Source organism: Liolophura sinensis, chromosome 3, assembly GCF_032854445.1.
Source record: "Liolophura sinensis isolate JHLJ2023 chromosome 3, CUHK_Ljap_v2, whole genome shotgun sequence".
Lineage (NCBI taxonomy): Eukaryota > Metazoa > Mollusca > Polyplacophora > Chitonida > Chitonidae > Liolophura > Liolophura sinensis.
Genome location: NC_088297.1, coordinates 17,601,433 through 17,618,081, shown reverse-complemented (window position 1 = coordinate 17,618,081; position 16,649 = coordinate 17,601,433). Strand labels below are relative to the sequence as shown.

General features: G+C 40.2%; 1 protein-coding gene across 2 annotated transcripts in view; it reads right to left on the bottom strand.

Moving 5' to 3' along the window:
- Positions 1-12,164: 12,164 nt before the first annotated feature.
- The window catches only part of LOC135463660 (solute carrier organic anion transporter family member 4C1-like), a 38,631-nt gene continuing 34,146 nt past the window's right edge, over positions 12,165-16,649 (bottom strand). For both annotated transcript variants that reach the window (XM_064741027.1, XM_064741028.1), the window contains exons 9-12: positions 16,404-16,551; positions 14,600-14,769; positions 13,770-13,834; positions 12,165-13,340 (exon numbers count right to left, since the gene is read on the bottom strand). In XM_064741027.1, the coding sequence (XP_064597097.1) occupies positions 12,979-13,340; positions 13,770-13,834; positions 14,600-14,769; positions 16,404-16,551 (745 nt within the window). In that variant the 3' untranslated portion in view covers positions 12,165-12,978. The remainder of the gene's footprint in view (positions 13,341-13,769; positions 13,835-14,599; positions 14,770-16,403; positions 16,552-16,649) is intronic.

Here is a 16,649-nt window from a genome sequence, read left to right as displayed (position 1 = left end):
TGTAAATTAAGTGAAATAAAGTAATACAATGTGTTTAAATGAATTGTGACATGAGTTTGCTCTACACAAATATGAACTAAATGAAATAAATCTATATATATACTGATACAATTGTTAACTCTGCAAAACCCCTATACAGTTTTGGAACAAAAAAATAAAGAAAGTTAGGCCTACTATATATTACTCTTTCCAGACACGTATTGTCGTTTGACATTTAGAGTTATGCCCCTTATTTCCATTATTCCAACAAAAGTAGTCGCCCCTGCTAAGCGTATTCCATCAGGAGTTACCCCCCTTGTTTACATACATTTGACATCGCACACATTCGTGAATTTCTACTACGAAATACATAAGGAAATATCCTCTAAGCTACTCAGGCTTTCTATCTAGCTTTACTAGAGTTACAAACTATTAAAAGACACAACTATCCTTAAATATATTGAACTAAAACTGTTATTTCAATAAGAAATCTAGCGAATACGAAGCGTAATATTACGTAATATTAATTAATTGGAAACAACAACAACGTCTGAAGGTGACCGATAGACAACTACTTTATACGGTAATCTACTAATTAAAATGAAGCGTCAATCCGCTAAAAAAAATTTGTTTTTAATACATAATGCATAGGAACCATTCCGATAGATAGCAGCCCTAGCATGACACACTGACACACTAAACCAGTCCGTTTTTTTAATACATAAAACATAGGAACCATCCAGATAGGTATTCCCGTTCACCATTGTTCAGGAAACATATCGTTGTCAGCTGTGCTTTGTTTTGACACGTGGTTTTTGTTTGGACACGTGGTTTTTGTTTTGATCGGCTGCATAGTAATTTTCAGCAATGAAATGCAGCATGTCTTATTGCATATTATCCAGTAAAGAAGTTTTTTTTATACTTTTTTCATATACTGTTACAAACATGTAACATGAGATAGCTCTTACTGTCTTAAATTAACTTTCAAGAAGCAAATTACTCCCCCTAATTGATCCCCAGCGTGAAACAAACAAATCATGTATATTTATTGTGCACATGATTTTTTTTGGAAACGGACCCTGTTTGTCACCAAGTCTGAGATGACCAACGCTGAATGCGGAAAGCAACTACTCATACATGCACATGATTCAACATTTGGGCTTCAAAGGCTATCCCCAAATTCAACATACTCGTCGTTATTTAAAACGAAATAGTATGCAAAGAAACGAAAATGAAAAAAAATCAATGCCCACCAACAAAAAAAATGTCAACTGGGTGATGTGGAGCTCGAACCCGTGACATTCGCGTTAGTAGCCCGATGCTCTGCCGACTGAGCTAACCGGCCATTCATACAATACGGTGGCTTTTCAACCTCCATAATCAAGCGGCGTCTGCTGTATCGCGTCTTTTTCTCTTTTTTTTCGACACACCGACATTTAAACAATTGATCAGCGTTGACCTAGTTTTCGCTGAGGATTAAAATCGCGCATGCTATGTTACTCCGCCATAATTCCTTCAAGAACAGGAACTACATCCCCACATACGTATATCAGGCAGCGGAAGATCAGGTCTCCGTGTTTTGTTTTTTTTTCAAAGATAATTTTTAAATAAATTAAAATAAAAAATAAAAAAAGAACTTACCGGGCCGTGTTTCCCACGTTGATGGGTCCACCAATCCCACAACCTGTAGAAAGACTTCTCGCAGTCTTCGCAATGCCACACACGTTCTCGTTTGTTACCATGTCGCTGTTGATGCCGGATCAAATTCACCCGGCGAAAAAACGCCCGGTCACAGGTCGGACAGGTGAATCTTTTGTTTGTCTGGGGCTGGTGGTGCGTCCGCTGGTGCCGGAGCCAGTTATCCTCCCGGGTAAAATGCTTGGCACACACCCGGCAAAAATACTTAGGCCTACCATATTTGGTAATATTCAATGAATCCTTGCAGTTACAATCTATGTTATAATATCTGTAAGGTCTTGAAAAACGCCGTGGTCCAGTCAAAGTGAAACGCACTGTGTGCGCATGCATTGACCATAGTCTTTATATTGAGAAGTCATAAAATGATTGGACTTCATCAAATACAATGTATTTATTAAATACACTTGTATTTATCTATTTGGTTGGTGTTTTACGCCGGACTCAAGGAATATTTCACCTCTACGTCGGCTGCCAGCATGTTGGTGTGGGTGGGTGAAGCGGGGTTTGCGGAGGACAGAGCCCGTTGGAGATCCACGGTCGCAGGTTGGTAGCACATCTCCCCGCATACGACTTGATAGGACACCAACATTAGCGGGACGAACTCAAAGCAACCACATAGGTGAGAGGCATTGCGCTGAGCTAATAGGCCTATACGCTAACCACTCCACCGTAGATACCAGAATATAGACGCTTTGTAATTTATTCCTTTCGCCTGGCGAAGGATCTAATAAAATGTCACCAGATCTCAAAATGAGAGCAGAGTTTCGCTATTCTTACCGTATAAGGCTGAATATGACGGTCAAGCCGGCCAGAGCGAAGGTTGACGTTTTCATGGTTGTAATCTGATAAACAATGAGATGACTATCTGTTATTAATGTACTCGTCGGAAGACATCAACAGGGACCACTTCCCACCTAAAGAAGTCGGTTCAAAGCTGTATAAAACATACCATTCTGAGTTGTTACACTACATTTTACTTATATATTTACGCTCTACACTAAAGAATATTTCACTTATACGCAGGTGACATGTAATATGGCGGAAGAAAACCTCACACGACAATCCGCAGGTTGCTGTCAGACCTTCCGAAGTACGACCAGAGAGAAAGTCAGCAAGAGCTGGACTTGAACTCTGACATTGGTGAGAGGCTGGTGGGTCATTATGCGTGTAAAACAGTAAGCGACATGGCCTCCATCATTCCTACTGTGCACGAAATAAAATCCAAAAAAAAGTTTGATCCAATGAACAATGTTTATCAAATGAAGGATCCTAAATTTGCTCTTTCTAGATTTGCCTTAAAGTGACATTAGGTGTAGAATAGTTCTTCAGTAACTTGCCAAAGGTTGGTGGTTTATTTCCTACACCTATAAGACTGACCGCCATCCTTTGTAAGTCTTGGGTACGGGGTTAATGAATCGATGAATCACTCAAGCAAATAATCAATCTCAATTTTCTATCACCGCTAACGGGAGAAGAAACTGTAATCACCAGCTTCAACTGACCGTCAAGGAGCCGAAGTCAAACTTCCTGCAAAGTGCAACATTAGCCCATTAACTGTATAAATTAAGATGACAAAATATGACGTGTACACTAATTTCCATACCTTTTCTGTCCTCTTAAGGCCTTTCTTGATTCGTAGATGTGATGTCAATAATTCTTGGTAACATTTCACTATTTATATAGTCTGCATCTCGGCATACACTTTTTTAAATCCACAAAACATGATTTGCATATGGAAAGAAAAATAATAATGAAAAGAGCTGAATCATGTGCATACAGGTCAGTCATTGGCTACACCTAAAATCCTTAGCCGGGAAAGTTGCGAAATTCCTCATATTTTTGGTTCATTTTTTAAAACTTTGCTGAACTTGAAAAGTCTGAAAACCTGAAGCAAGGCAAGTGTGGAACTTTCGAAATTTCGAAATCATTTTGCCCATCCTACTATAAAATACTTTGGTAACAGACTCTATGTGTTGTTTGCGTGACTTTGCTTATGACCTTGTTCAGGGTTCACTACACACAATGAGGTTTCAGTCGTTTACACAGACACTCCCGTGTGTGTGATCGCAGAAGCGTTACTATATAGTGTGTTGTATAACTTAGCTTGTCTCTGTACGCTATGGCTTAAACATCGTCACCCCAATCCTCCCGAACCCATCTCCAGACCAATTTAAAATAAATTAAAAAAAAACACCAAACTATAAATGTATGCATATATGACTACGCCGTACTTAATAAATTTTTCAGTCATATGACGAAGAGAAGTCATCAGATGTGTGTACATATACTGTGTCTTCTTATGGCAGGGCGAATCCATGACGCCAAAGTGCTGAAGTATCCAGGCTGAATACACCAGATGACAGGACACCCTGAAGTATTCATGCCGAATACACCGGATGACTTGACAGCCTGAGGTATCCATGCCCAATACACCAGATGACCGATTATCTCCTGTGGCGTGTGTTGTACACATAGAGAAGTCTCAAATGCCTGCATGGAATACACCAGATGACATGACACCCCGCCAAGTCACATTGTACACACACCATGCCAACCAGTCCTGTTTCCTTGATCCAACCTCTCAGTACTGAGCGCCTAGCAAGGTAGCAAGGTAGCAACAACAATTTAAAGCAAGTAAAAGTTGTTTTAAAACCCGGTCTGGGTTTGCCCCCCTGTCTCCCGACGTCGAGATGGATGCTCTAAACATTAGGCCACCGAAGCGGTCTGTATGATCCATAAAGGAAACCAGGACATTTCAATTATCTATTAAACTGCTGTATACTATTTTCTATGTTACATTTTTTTTTATAAACTATTGATATTATATGCTCTCTTTTTTATGTAACAAAAAAAATAATAATGGCATTCTCCGTTATTAGGCTATCAAACTGAAGGCAGGAAGCTTACTGTTATTGCCAGGACGATTAAACATCTTTTCTCTGTACCCACTTTTTACTGATTCTCCGAAAAACTCTTCGTCGAAACTGAGCCAAACTGCTGGTGAGTACTCGAGCACAGAAGTGCTACGTTATCGTAAACGAATATCCCATATGATGCCCTTTTTATGCTATATTGTTAGGTGGCATGGAATAATCTGGAAATTAGTTGTAAATCAAGACCGATTATCTCCTGTGGCGTGTGTTGTACACATAGAGAAGTCTCAAATGCCTGCATGGAATGTACCACCGTAACGTCACCAGGACAACGCTGGCGTGATCGTAGTGGAGTAGATTTCCTGATGTTTGGTCACCAGATTCTACCGTTTTTCTTCCGTTTTCGACTCTTCCAATGGTCGAAATCGATTTAGGGGACATTAAACTATCTATCTGCTGTTTGACAGTCCCAGATCTGGAGATCGACTTTAATAATATTGACAGAATCTCCCTCTCCACTACATGACTCATTTGTGTGTGCCCAGCATTGGTGTGCTGTTACAGCATTGGCATTGGTTACTTAGTTTGCTAAGGGCATTGAATTTTAGTGAAAACGGTAAAAACTTGTCAGAGCTCAAAGCGTTGAGCATTGAGGCACTGTTTGGCTCATTGAAGTTGAATCTGGCGTGACTTGTTTTCTTCGATGTATGCTTCTCCTGTAAAAGGCCAAGTGACCGGATTACTGAGGTGAAAGTGAAAATTGGTCAGCAGATATATCAAGCATTGCTCTTCGTTAGTCATAGATAGTTTTGTCACAAATTAATTGCGTTTGAAATCTTCTTATATTCTGTGACACATTACATCAAGTATATAAAAGCTACCTAGCAGATGTCTGTAACACAAGCCTATATAGTACTGAGGATATTGTGCATAGCTCTTCCAAGTCTCCTAAGCACACTATGTCATTACCTCCACCCTTTTCCCGTTTGGCCTGTCAATCACGCAGGAATTACGAATCCAGTTTATGCCGCATTTGCGGTTTGTTTCTCTTCTGTAGTTTTTGTTAATGTCATATCTGAAATGATTGACCGATCGACCTCTACCCTTCCCATGTTATATCTGGCCAATCGAAAAGTGTGACAATACTACCTCATATAGTTAGTGCCGACATCTTGTCCGCATGACAGTGCAGGTTACAATATAAGAAGTGATAAAACAAAATAGAGTAACTCGATAATAAGTACATAAACCCTGACAAAATCCGAAAAATCTGTAGTTGGATTGTCGAGAATTTGCACACAGCAGTCATCATATCTTTATCCACACACCAGTCGTCATATCTTTACGCACACAACAGTCGTTATATCTTCATGCACACACCAGTCGTCATATCTTTACGTACACAGCAGTCATCATATCTTTATCCACACACCAGTCCTCATATCTTTACGCACACAGCATACATCATATCTTTACACACACACCAGCCGTCATATCTTTACGCACACACCAGTCGTCATATCTTTACACACACACCAGTCGTCATGTCTTTACGCACACACCAGTGGTCATATCTTTAAGCAGACACCTATCCTCATATCTTTAGGCACACACCAGTCGTCATATCTTTACGCACACACCAATCTTCATATCTTTACGCACACGCCAATTGTTATATTTTTATGCACACACTAGTGGTCATATCTTTAAGCAGACACCTATCCTCATATCTTTACGCACACACAAGTCGTCATATCTTTACGCACACACCAGTCGTTATATATTTACGCACACACCAGTCGTCATATCCTTACGCACACACCAGTCGTCATATCTTTACGAACACACCAGTCGTCATATCTTTACGTACACACCAGTCGTCATATCTTTACGCACACAGCAGTCGTTATATATTTACGCACACACCAGTCGTCATATCTTTACGAACACACCAGTCGTCATATCTTCATGCACACACCAGTCGTCATATCTTTACGCACACACTAGTGGTCATATCTTTACGCACACACTAGTGGTCATATCTTGAAGCAGACACCTATCGTCAGATCTTTCCATACACACCAGTCGTCATATCCTTACGCACACACCAATCGTCATATCTTTACGCACACACCCGTCGCCATATCTTTACGTACACACCAATCGTCATATTTTTACGCACACTCCAGTCTTTATATCTTTACGTACACACCAGTCGTCATATCCTTACGCACACACCCGTCGTCATATCTTTACGTACACACCCGTCGTCATATCTTTACGTATACACCCGTCGTCATATCTTTACATACACACCAGTCGTTATATCTTCACGCACACACCAGTCGTCATATTTTTACGTACACACCAATCGTCATATCTTTATGCTCACACTAGTGGCCATATCTTTACGTACACAGCAGTCGTTATATCTTTACGCACGCACTAGTAGTCATATCTTTACGTACACACCAGTCGTTATATCTTCACGCACTCACCAGTTGCCATATCTTTACGTACAAACCAGTCGTCATATCCTTACGCACACACCAGTCGTCATATCTTTTCGCACACACCAGTCGTCATATCCTTACGCACACAACAGTGGTCATATCTTTATGCACACACCAGTCGTCATATCTTTATGCACACACTAGTGATCATATCTTTACGTACACACAAGTCGTTATATCTTTACTCACGCACTAGTAGTCATATCTTTACGCTCACACCAGTCGTCATATCCTTACGCTCACACCAGTTATATCTTCACGCACTCACCAGTTGTCATATCTTTGCGTACAAACCAGTCGTTATATCCTTACGCACACACCAGTCGTCATATCTTTACGCACAAACCAGTCGTCATATCCTTACGCACACACCTGTCGTCATATCTTTACGCACACAGCAGTCGTTATATATTTACGCACACACCAGTCGTCATATCTTTACGAACACACCAGTGGTCATATCTTAATGCACACACCAGTCATTATATCTTTATGCACACACCAATCGTCATTATATCTTTACGCACACACTAGTCATATCGTTGTGGGTTTCCCCATGTGACGTGTGAAAATGCTCACCATATTGGTGGAAAGCAAGTGGTCCTCAGTGGCTTCAAAGGCATCTTCTCCGGCGTTACGTGAGACGGCCTGCCAGTAGCCTGCGGATGGTGGAGCGTTTCCCCCGGGTTCTGCCCGGTTTCCACCCACCATAATGCTGGCCGCCGTCGTATAAGTGAAATATTCTTGAGTACGGCGTAAAACACCAATCAAATAAATAAATAAATATCGTCACATCTTTATGCACACACCAGTCGTTATATCTTTACGCACACAGTACAGTTTACGTGTGAATGGATAAAACCGGAGTAACCATTAACTCAGACCATTGGCTTCATACCAAACAAACCTACGGATTTAAACACGCAACAGAACCATGCAGCGAGAGTTGGATTCGAATCGGAGGCCTCATCAATAAATGAGATCGCTTTTAAACGCCCCAACAACTGAGCAAGCGATGGCTCTAATTGCTGATAAAGACAAATGAGATTTTACGATGACTCTAACGACCCATATCATACACCCAAGACAACTACATTTTTAGTTGCAAAAAAATTATATCTTTGTCGTATATTCATACTGTCGTATACCCCTTATTGTGCAAACGTATTCTCTAATTTTGAAATGCTATACAACGAATTTGACTACGTGCAGTGCCAGTGGCAAGAAAAGATTTTTATCATATACACAAAACATATATTTGTTAAATTTTCGATTGTTTAACTTAATGTTTTTCTTAATTTATGTCAGTTAGTTTCCTATACAACATTGGGGAGAAAGGCTGAAATGCTGCGTTTGTGTTTTGGCCGTTCCTGAAAAAAATTTTGCATACGATTTTTTTGTTTAGACTGTATTACATTAGATGACAGCTCATGGCTATATTTGTTAAATAACACGCAGTCGTGTAAGTGAACAATACAAGAATCCTAAACAATTAGTGTCAGAAATCCTATCTCGTAAAACGAAAACGGCCTGAAGGTTTGCCTATAGGCTTACATTTTTCAGCTCTTTTTAATGTTTTTAATCCTGTGAGGTGGCGCTAGTGTGAAGTAGAACCTTGCAGTAATGTTGTACAGTCCATAATGTGAGGTCATCATCACGAACTGGGAAAGGAACATTTGACGTCGATGAAATGAATGAATGAATGAATGAATGATTATGGCTTAACGCCACATCGGCAATATTTCAGCCATATCGTGGCGAGAACAAGGTGAAAACGCGAGACGGTTAAGGTTTTCGATATTATAATATGAACATCAAAAGTAAAACAAAAAGTAGACATTTTTAAAATCGTATAAAAGAAAAATAGGAGTTAAAACTCTAATTGATTTATTTGATTGGTGTTTTTACGGCGTATTCAAGAATATTTCATTTATACAACGGCGGCCAGCATTATGATGGGAGGAAACCGGGCAGAACCCCGGGGAAACGCACCACCATCCGCAGGCTACTGGCAGGCCTTCCCACGTAACGCCGGAGAAGATGCCATTGAAGTCACTGAGGACCACTTGCCTTCCGCAATATGGTGAGCATTTTCACACGTCACATGTGGGAATGTTTGGCAGCAGCTCGCCAAATGTAAGCGCATGGTTTACCCCGGGAATTCCGGAAATTGCTCGCCATCATACAAGTAAAAAGTTGAATATGGCTTGAAAATGACACTAAGCAACAATCAAATCATTCTAGTTGCCAAAGCGTACACTGTTCTGGTAATGTTGATTTCCCATTTTCCCAACTCATTAACTTCACGCTTGTCGTATAAGTCAAACAATACTGAGTAGACAAACAAACAAATGAAGAAACTGCATGGTACAGGCACATATACAGGGATTTTTTTTTTTGATTCATAGTAAATAAAATAACTCTGTTAATGATTGTGTGCCATCTTTAAACGAAAAACATTTAATTTTCTTTCAATGACACTTAACAGCTGTTTTCAATAACATAGGATATATATGTATCACAACTTCTGTTTATTCAGTGAACAACGTTTCAGTATAGATAATCAAGCAAAAATCAACAACGTCACACTATCAGTTGGTAATATGTTGTAAGTTTCATCTATTGTTCATGTGTTGAAATCAACAACATCACCCTCTCCTTAATATCAGTTGTAAATATGTTGTACGTTTCATCTATTGTTTATGTGTTGAAATCAACGACGTCGCCCTCATCTTAACATCAGTTGTAAATATGTTGTATGTTTCATCTATTGTTCATGTGTTTAAATCAACATCTCCCTCTCCTTAATATCAGTTGTAAATATGTTGTATGTTTCATCTATTGTTCATGTGTTGAAATCAACATCTCCCTCTCCTTAATATCAGTTGTAAATATGTTGTATTTTTTATCTATTGTTCATGTGTTGAAATCAACAACGTCGCCCTCATCTTAATATCAGTTGTAAATATGTTGTATGTTTCATCTATTGTTCATGTATTGATCATTCTGCTTCTTTATGTATTATTATATACCGAAACATAGCTCACTGAATATATATATATATATATATATATATATATATATATATATATATATATATATATATATATATATATATATATATATATATATATATATATTATGTTATACGTAATCATTGCTTAAAACTTAAAGTCCAATAACTATCAAGTTTAAACTCGAAAACTAGCGATTGATTGCGGGCTTAAACTGTAGCTCTTGTCACTCAAACATCAAGTGCAGTCTACAAGCAAAATAAGTAGTAGTTTTGGTTTAAAAGGTACAATGACCTTCTCTCTCTTCTCCAGATCGTGCCCAGTGGGGAGTCTGGTCGCGAAAATGTTTAGTATAGTTGGTAAACAACCAGAACGCTCCGACCGCATCAACGTCATACAACTGAATTTAAGTCCAGGGGGCTGTTTCTCGGAGTGGTCGTAATGTTACACCGGTCGCGAATATTAAGGCAGCGTATGTTGTCAATATGCGACGTCATCGCGATTAGACTGACCTAACCTTACGATCCTTTTTAATCCAGCAGGCGTTCTAAGTGACTATCAAACCATGGTGCAGAGTGCGTATTTTCCCAAAATATCGTCCACATAAGGAAAGGAACAAGACACATTTTTGATTTATTTCTTAATTTATTTATTTGGTGTTCACGCCGTACTCAAGAACATTTCACTTATACGACGGCGGCCAGCATTATGGCGCAGAACCCGGGGAAACCCACGCCCACCTGCAAGCTGCTACCAGACCTTCCTTCGGCCGGAGAGGGAGTCAGCATGCACGAGCTGGACTTGAACTCAGCAAACGCATTGGTGGGAGGCTCCTGGGTCTTTGCACTATCAGTATCCGACGTCATGGTGATTAGAGCCGCCCGCCTTACGACCCATTTTAATCTAGCGGGCATTGTTCTAAATGGCATCACAGCAAATACGAACTATCAGACCATGAGTGTATTTGTCCCAAAATATCGTCCACATAAGGAAATGAACAAAATACATTTTTGTATAATGGCGGAGACGGGGCATGGACAGACGAACGGATTGGGCTGACAGGTACATGTTTGCGTGGCTGTCAGCTCAGCCCGATTCGCTTTTCTCCACAAGGCTTTATTTATTTATTTATTTGTTTGTTTATTTCTTTGATCGATGTTTTACTCCTTACTCAAGAACAGGGCTTTAAATGCGATAAAAGATCAAATAAAACCGAACAGTAAGTAACCCTGACCTCAGCAGTATGCTGTTGTATTTGGAACTTTTGGGGGTTTTGTTTTTACATGAATGTCAGTTGGCTCGTCAAAACAAATTGTTTCTTCCAAATCACAGCATTTTTTATTTTGTCTTTATACACCTATATACATTTTCCTGTACATATTTACGACAGTGAAATATTTTCAATGATGAACTCCAGTGGTGCAGTTGTGAACATCCAGTTGAATGTATATATCAGCCTGGGGCCGGTTTCATGAAGCTCACTAAGCTAAATATGCCTTTAACTACATGTACAATGACAACGTAAGGGCTTAGCCCCGTTTCAATCACCGATGAGTAATTCATGTAAGAAGACGTCAAGTGACAGGAAAGTCCAAAGCACAATCTTAAAACGCCCACTCGGTGTTGCCTGCCAAGTGATGGCCCATTTCTCTTCCAGAAGAATCCCGTGTCTGTGGTACTGCAGACAAAAATACTGTACACTTATTTGTGACACTTTTAAGCAGCATTTGGTGCGAATGTCCGTGGCACAGCAGACCACATGAGGTCGCTGTATTCGGTCAAAGCATCTGTCGCACACTAGACAATACGTGGCCTTTGCATACGTGGCACATCATACGGCATTCCATCTTAGCATCCAAAGCACATTAGGCCACATTCAATATTAGCACCCACGATAGGCCTTTGTTGAACAGCATTCAATTTTATCATCCTTGGCTCAGTTGGTAACATTCGGTGTGACCATCCGTTGTGCATTAGACAACATCCACATGTTACCATGTGTCCGTCGCAATTCGCCTATTTAGCATCCTTGATGCCTCTTAGCCTTAAATGTCACAACTACTGGACCATTTATAATGGATAAATATCACGTGACCCATGAATAACCTCAAACACTTTGGTTATCCATTAAAATCATTTGCTGGATTTCAAACCACTATTTACTGATATATGAATTCCCATTGTTTGCAGACTAACGCTTGTGATCCTGCACACGCGGCAACAAGTATGACTATCCTTTCTGGATGTCTTCTCGAAAAGCAAGGTGCAATGACTATGTAAGAGAGATAATCCCTCAGTCTCAGAGCACAATGAAAATGTATATTAATCCTGATCCCGCCTTTCACGCCTAACGCAAAGCATTCACCTTTACACTGATCAAAGGTTCGCGTCTTCGACGTCGTCGCGCGTAAACTGAGGTTCCTTCATACCTCGTCAACTAGGTAATTGTAAATATAGTAAATTAGCCAGATTAACAGTTTTATGCGCCCATTAAAAAGCGGATGAGACAAACGGGAGCAATTGGCGATCTTTACCGACGCTACAGCATCGCACACCTCCAGATTCAGCTCAGTTTCACATCTTCATGTGTATTTTTCTCAGTTTTGTACTTGAAACTACACATCTGACATTGTAAAGTTTCAGGTGTCTCATTAAAATTCATCAAATTTGGTGAATTTTTTGAGTCATTGTCGAACGTTACAACGCTCTCTGTGGGTCAGTCACATGGGTTTGCTTGTTCCGCTGCGAAAACATTACTGTCATGCGCACTAGGATATCTTGCTGATTGACATATAGGCAACATATTAAACTCAATGCCCACTGCCCACTGACTTGCAAGACTATGGATAGCTTTCACTGAATAGTGCATCCACACATTGTCGTTGAACGTTGCTTAAATAATTAAGGTTCCAACGCCGGATTATCTTGCCCTCTAGTTTCACTTTCACTCTTCAATTTCCGGTAAACACCGGTTTCAGTCAAAGGAATAGTTCCACGTGTACTTTGGTAATCTGCCTCTGTATTCTCAGTCTTAGTATCCTCCACTTTATGCGTGTAAGGCGCTTTGTACACAAAAGACGCAACGACAAAGAAGAAAGTCGATACGCTTTTCACCCCGATTGCGACAATAAAAAAGTTCCGACTCATGGCATAGTCGTCATAGATCCAGCAAGACTCGTTTTCGGCACTGCCGCAACTTCGTTTCCAGATCACACATGCGCTATCGATAATGACGCCAAAGAAAATGGGTCCCGGGACAGTGCCTGTGACGAATGGAAAAATAAGAACTGTTATTTAATTAATTTGTTAATTTATTTATTTAGCATACTTTACATTTGTACAGTAAGAAGAATGATCTCCAAGTAAAGTCTGAAAATATCGTACGGTGATGGGGAAGAGCAACCTCGTTTGACAACGGCTTGGAGACATCGGTCCTCGTAACACACTTGGCATCATAGCATAAAACTACCACAAGTCCTTGAATCAATAAGGCGCGAGTTCGAAACTAGCTCTCTCTTACGGTTTTTAGGGATGCATTTTTACGTCAGGAGGTGTGGCAGGTAGGCCTACCTGGCAAGGTGAGTCCACGCTCCTCCACATTCTCTTCAACGCGGCATAGTGAAATATTATTGAATATAAAACAGACCAAACATCAATTTAAAAAAATACACTATATGTAGTTTAAGCCTCACCTAAAAATCGCGCAAAAACCCACTGTACACCCAAAGCGAACGTTTTGTGTGAAAGAGGAACACACCTGAAAAAAGAGAAGAGAAATAATGTAGCAAAATAAAGTAGGTACAATAAAGTAATTCAAAGTAATGAATAAAAGTAATATATCGGGAGGTTCTGTTCAGAACGAATAACATTAGTGGATTTGCTTCAAGTTTAACATCGCTTTTAACTGTATTTTGGGTAATTTCACACTGATTCGATTCAGTTTTAACGTCGTGTAAAAAAAAAGAAAAAAATATCAAGATAAACGGAAAATTCTCCTCACACCAGAGTTAAAACAGCAGAAATTTAAAATGATAACAACAGCAACAATAAAGGAAAACGTCTCTCACCCAAGGAAGTCACATTGTGCCATAAATATGAACAACAACAAAGGAAAAAGCTTTCTGATCGCAATGATGGTCGTATCTTAAAATCAATAATGGAAAAAAACTCTTCCTATCCCCTAGTACACTCAAAAAATTACTTCGTTGCTTTTAACGGAAAGTCTGTTGTCTGGGTGATGCTGGAATGTATTCTGTTATAGCAGCAGATTGTTGTGTTAAATAAAACATACATATTCTTTTAGGCTAACAGGATATTCTGTTGAATATAACACAATATAATAAAACTATATAATAACATAATAGCATCATTCTGACAACAGACTTTCTATTAAAATTAACAGATTAAATTTTGAGTGAATAAAGTGTTACTGTGTCTTATAAATAAAGTATTTTTTATCCGCGGTAAGTGTCATTGTGTTGTGAAGAAAACATCACCCATAAATATGGACAACCTTCCTTACCGCAGTGTTGCCATCGTGGTGGGCGTGGCTGCAGCAAAAGTAACAACCATCAGTATGAAGAAGATGGGGAGGAAGACGTAGAGGAGGGGACAAGACGTGTCGCAGACTCCGCCCACGGCTGTCTCGTTGTATGTGGACGTCCGGTTCACACAGGCACACGAGGTGTAGTTCTATGGGCATATCACTGTATCATTTCTTGTTCTGAATTTATTTATTTATTCTTTTGCACTTGTAAATTATGATTAAATCTTAAGTTGCTTAATTACGAGCCCACATTAAAGACAGTTATGGCTTTCGGTGTAACAATTATAACTTTCAAAACCACGATTTTTAAAACTATTAAAGCTAAATAAAACACATCAAACACCGTATATAATATACTAATATAGTGAAAATTATCGTTTAAACATTAATTACGGCATCCCCAACAAATCTTTCAGCTATTTTAAATTTCACCAAACATCCGAAAGGACGACCATAAGACTAGCCGCAAACAACAATCAAATAAAATCGGAGGAGGTTGTGGAAGTAGGAGTGATGGAGACCTCACTTAAGGCAAAATACGTTTCAAGCAAAACACATTCTCTTTCACCAGTCCCACATGGAGAACTGTTAATATAGAGGGCTGCTGGCTGAGTCGTTTATTTGATTTATTTACTTGTTTGGTGTTTTACTCCGTACTCAAGAATATTTCACTTATACGACGGCTGCCCGCATTATGGTGGTTGGAAACCGGGCAGAGGCCGGGGGAAAACCACGACCATCCGCAGGTTGTTGCGCAGACTTTCCCACGTACGGCCGGAGAGGAATCCAGCATGAGCTTGAGCTCAAAGCGACCGCATTGGTGAGAGACTGCTGGGTCACCACGACGCTACCGCGCTAACCAACTGAGCCACAGAGGCCCCTCGTTTACTTGAAGTGGTAACTTTGAATATGAGACGGTCGTTTACTCTGTTGCAGATAAAAGCGTGGATGTCTCTGCAGACTAGACTGGTCTTTTAACGGTGAGGTCGCTGGTTCAAAACCAGGTTCTCGCTTGCCCAGCTACTGTACGGGCTCCAAGTCCTTGTCAGGTTTGTAGGTGAAGGAAACCGAGGAAACCCCGGAGGAACAAATACATCTCCCCATGTACCTGCCAACATACCCGCGCTAAACCACCGCGGTCTATCCAACGGTAGCGGGGAAATAATGAACTGATTGGTTAATTGGCCAGATTCCATGGTGCCGGATAGAATAGCGGTAGATCCAGGATCAAACCTGGGTTGAGTCAGTTTGGCGTTCAGTCGAGTTTGACGTTCAGCATGAAGGGGATAGTGCAACGACTGGTTGAGCCGTATCAGTATAATGGCTCGGGTGGGGCGGTTTACATCCCTTCGGTAAGGCGTCTCAATGAGCAGCACTAGATAAAAGAGTGGTGGAAATCCGTCCTACAACAAGGCATATTACATGCACTCTAAGGATTCCTTCGTCGTCAAATGATTGAAAAATTGTTGAGTACGACGTTAAACCCCAAGCAATCACTCATTCACTCCATGGTATCAGTATATTTATTGATTTGATTGGTGTTTTGCGCCGTACTCAAGAATATTTCACTTTTACGACGGCCACCAGCATTATGGTAGAAGGAAACCGGGCAGAACCCGGAGGAAAACCACGACCATCCGCAGGTTGTTGCAAGACCTTCCCATGGTATGAGTATAATATAAAACTCTAAAGTATGGAGAGTAAAATGAGAGCAGCGACGAAGGTGTGGTAGTTGACAAGTGATCACACACCCTGACCTATAACATTCTGACAGTCTTACCTCACCAATGCTCTCGGAGCATCCCGCGTGACAGGGCGAGAAGTACTGGAGTCCGTTAGCGCCACAAACCGGCGTGTAGCTCTCCTGGGTACACCCGCACTCAGTGTTGCAGGGGGAGTCTAAATTAGGTATGGACAATACAGCCTTACTGACAAACAAAAAAGATCAAAAGTTGTATTAATTTCAAAACAATAATTATATAACGGGATATTGTAAAATACATGGTATTCAATTTTCAAGACTATA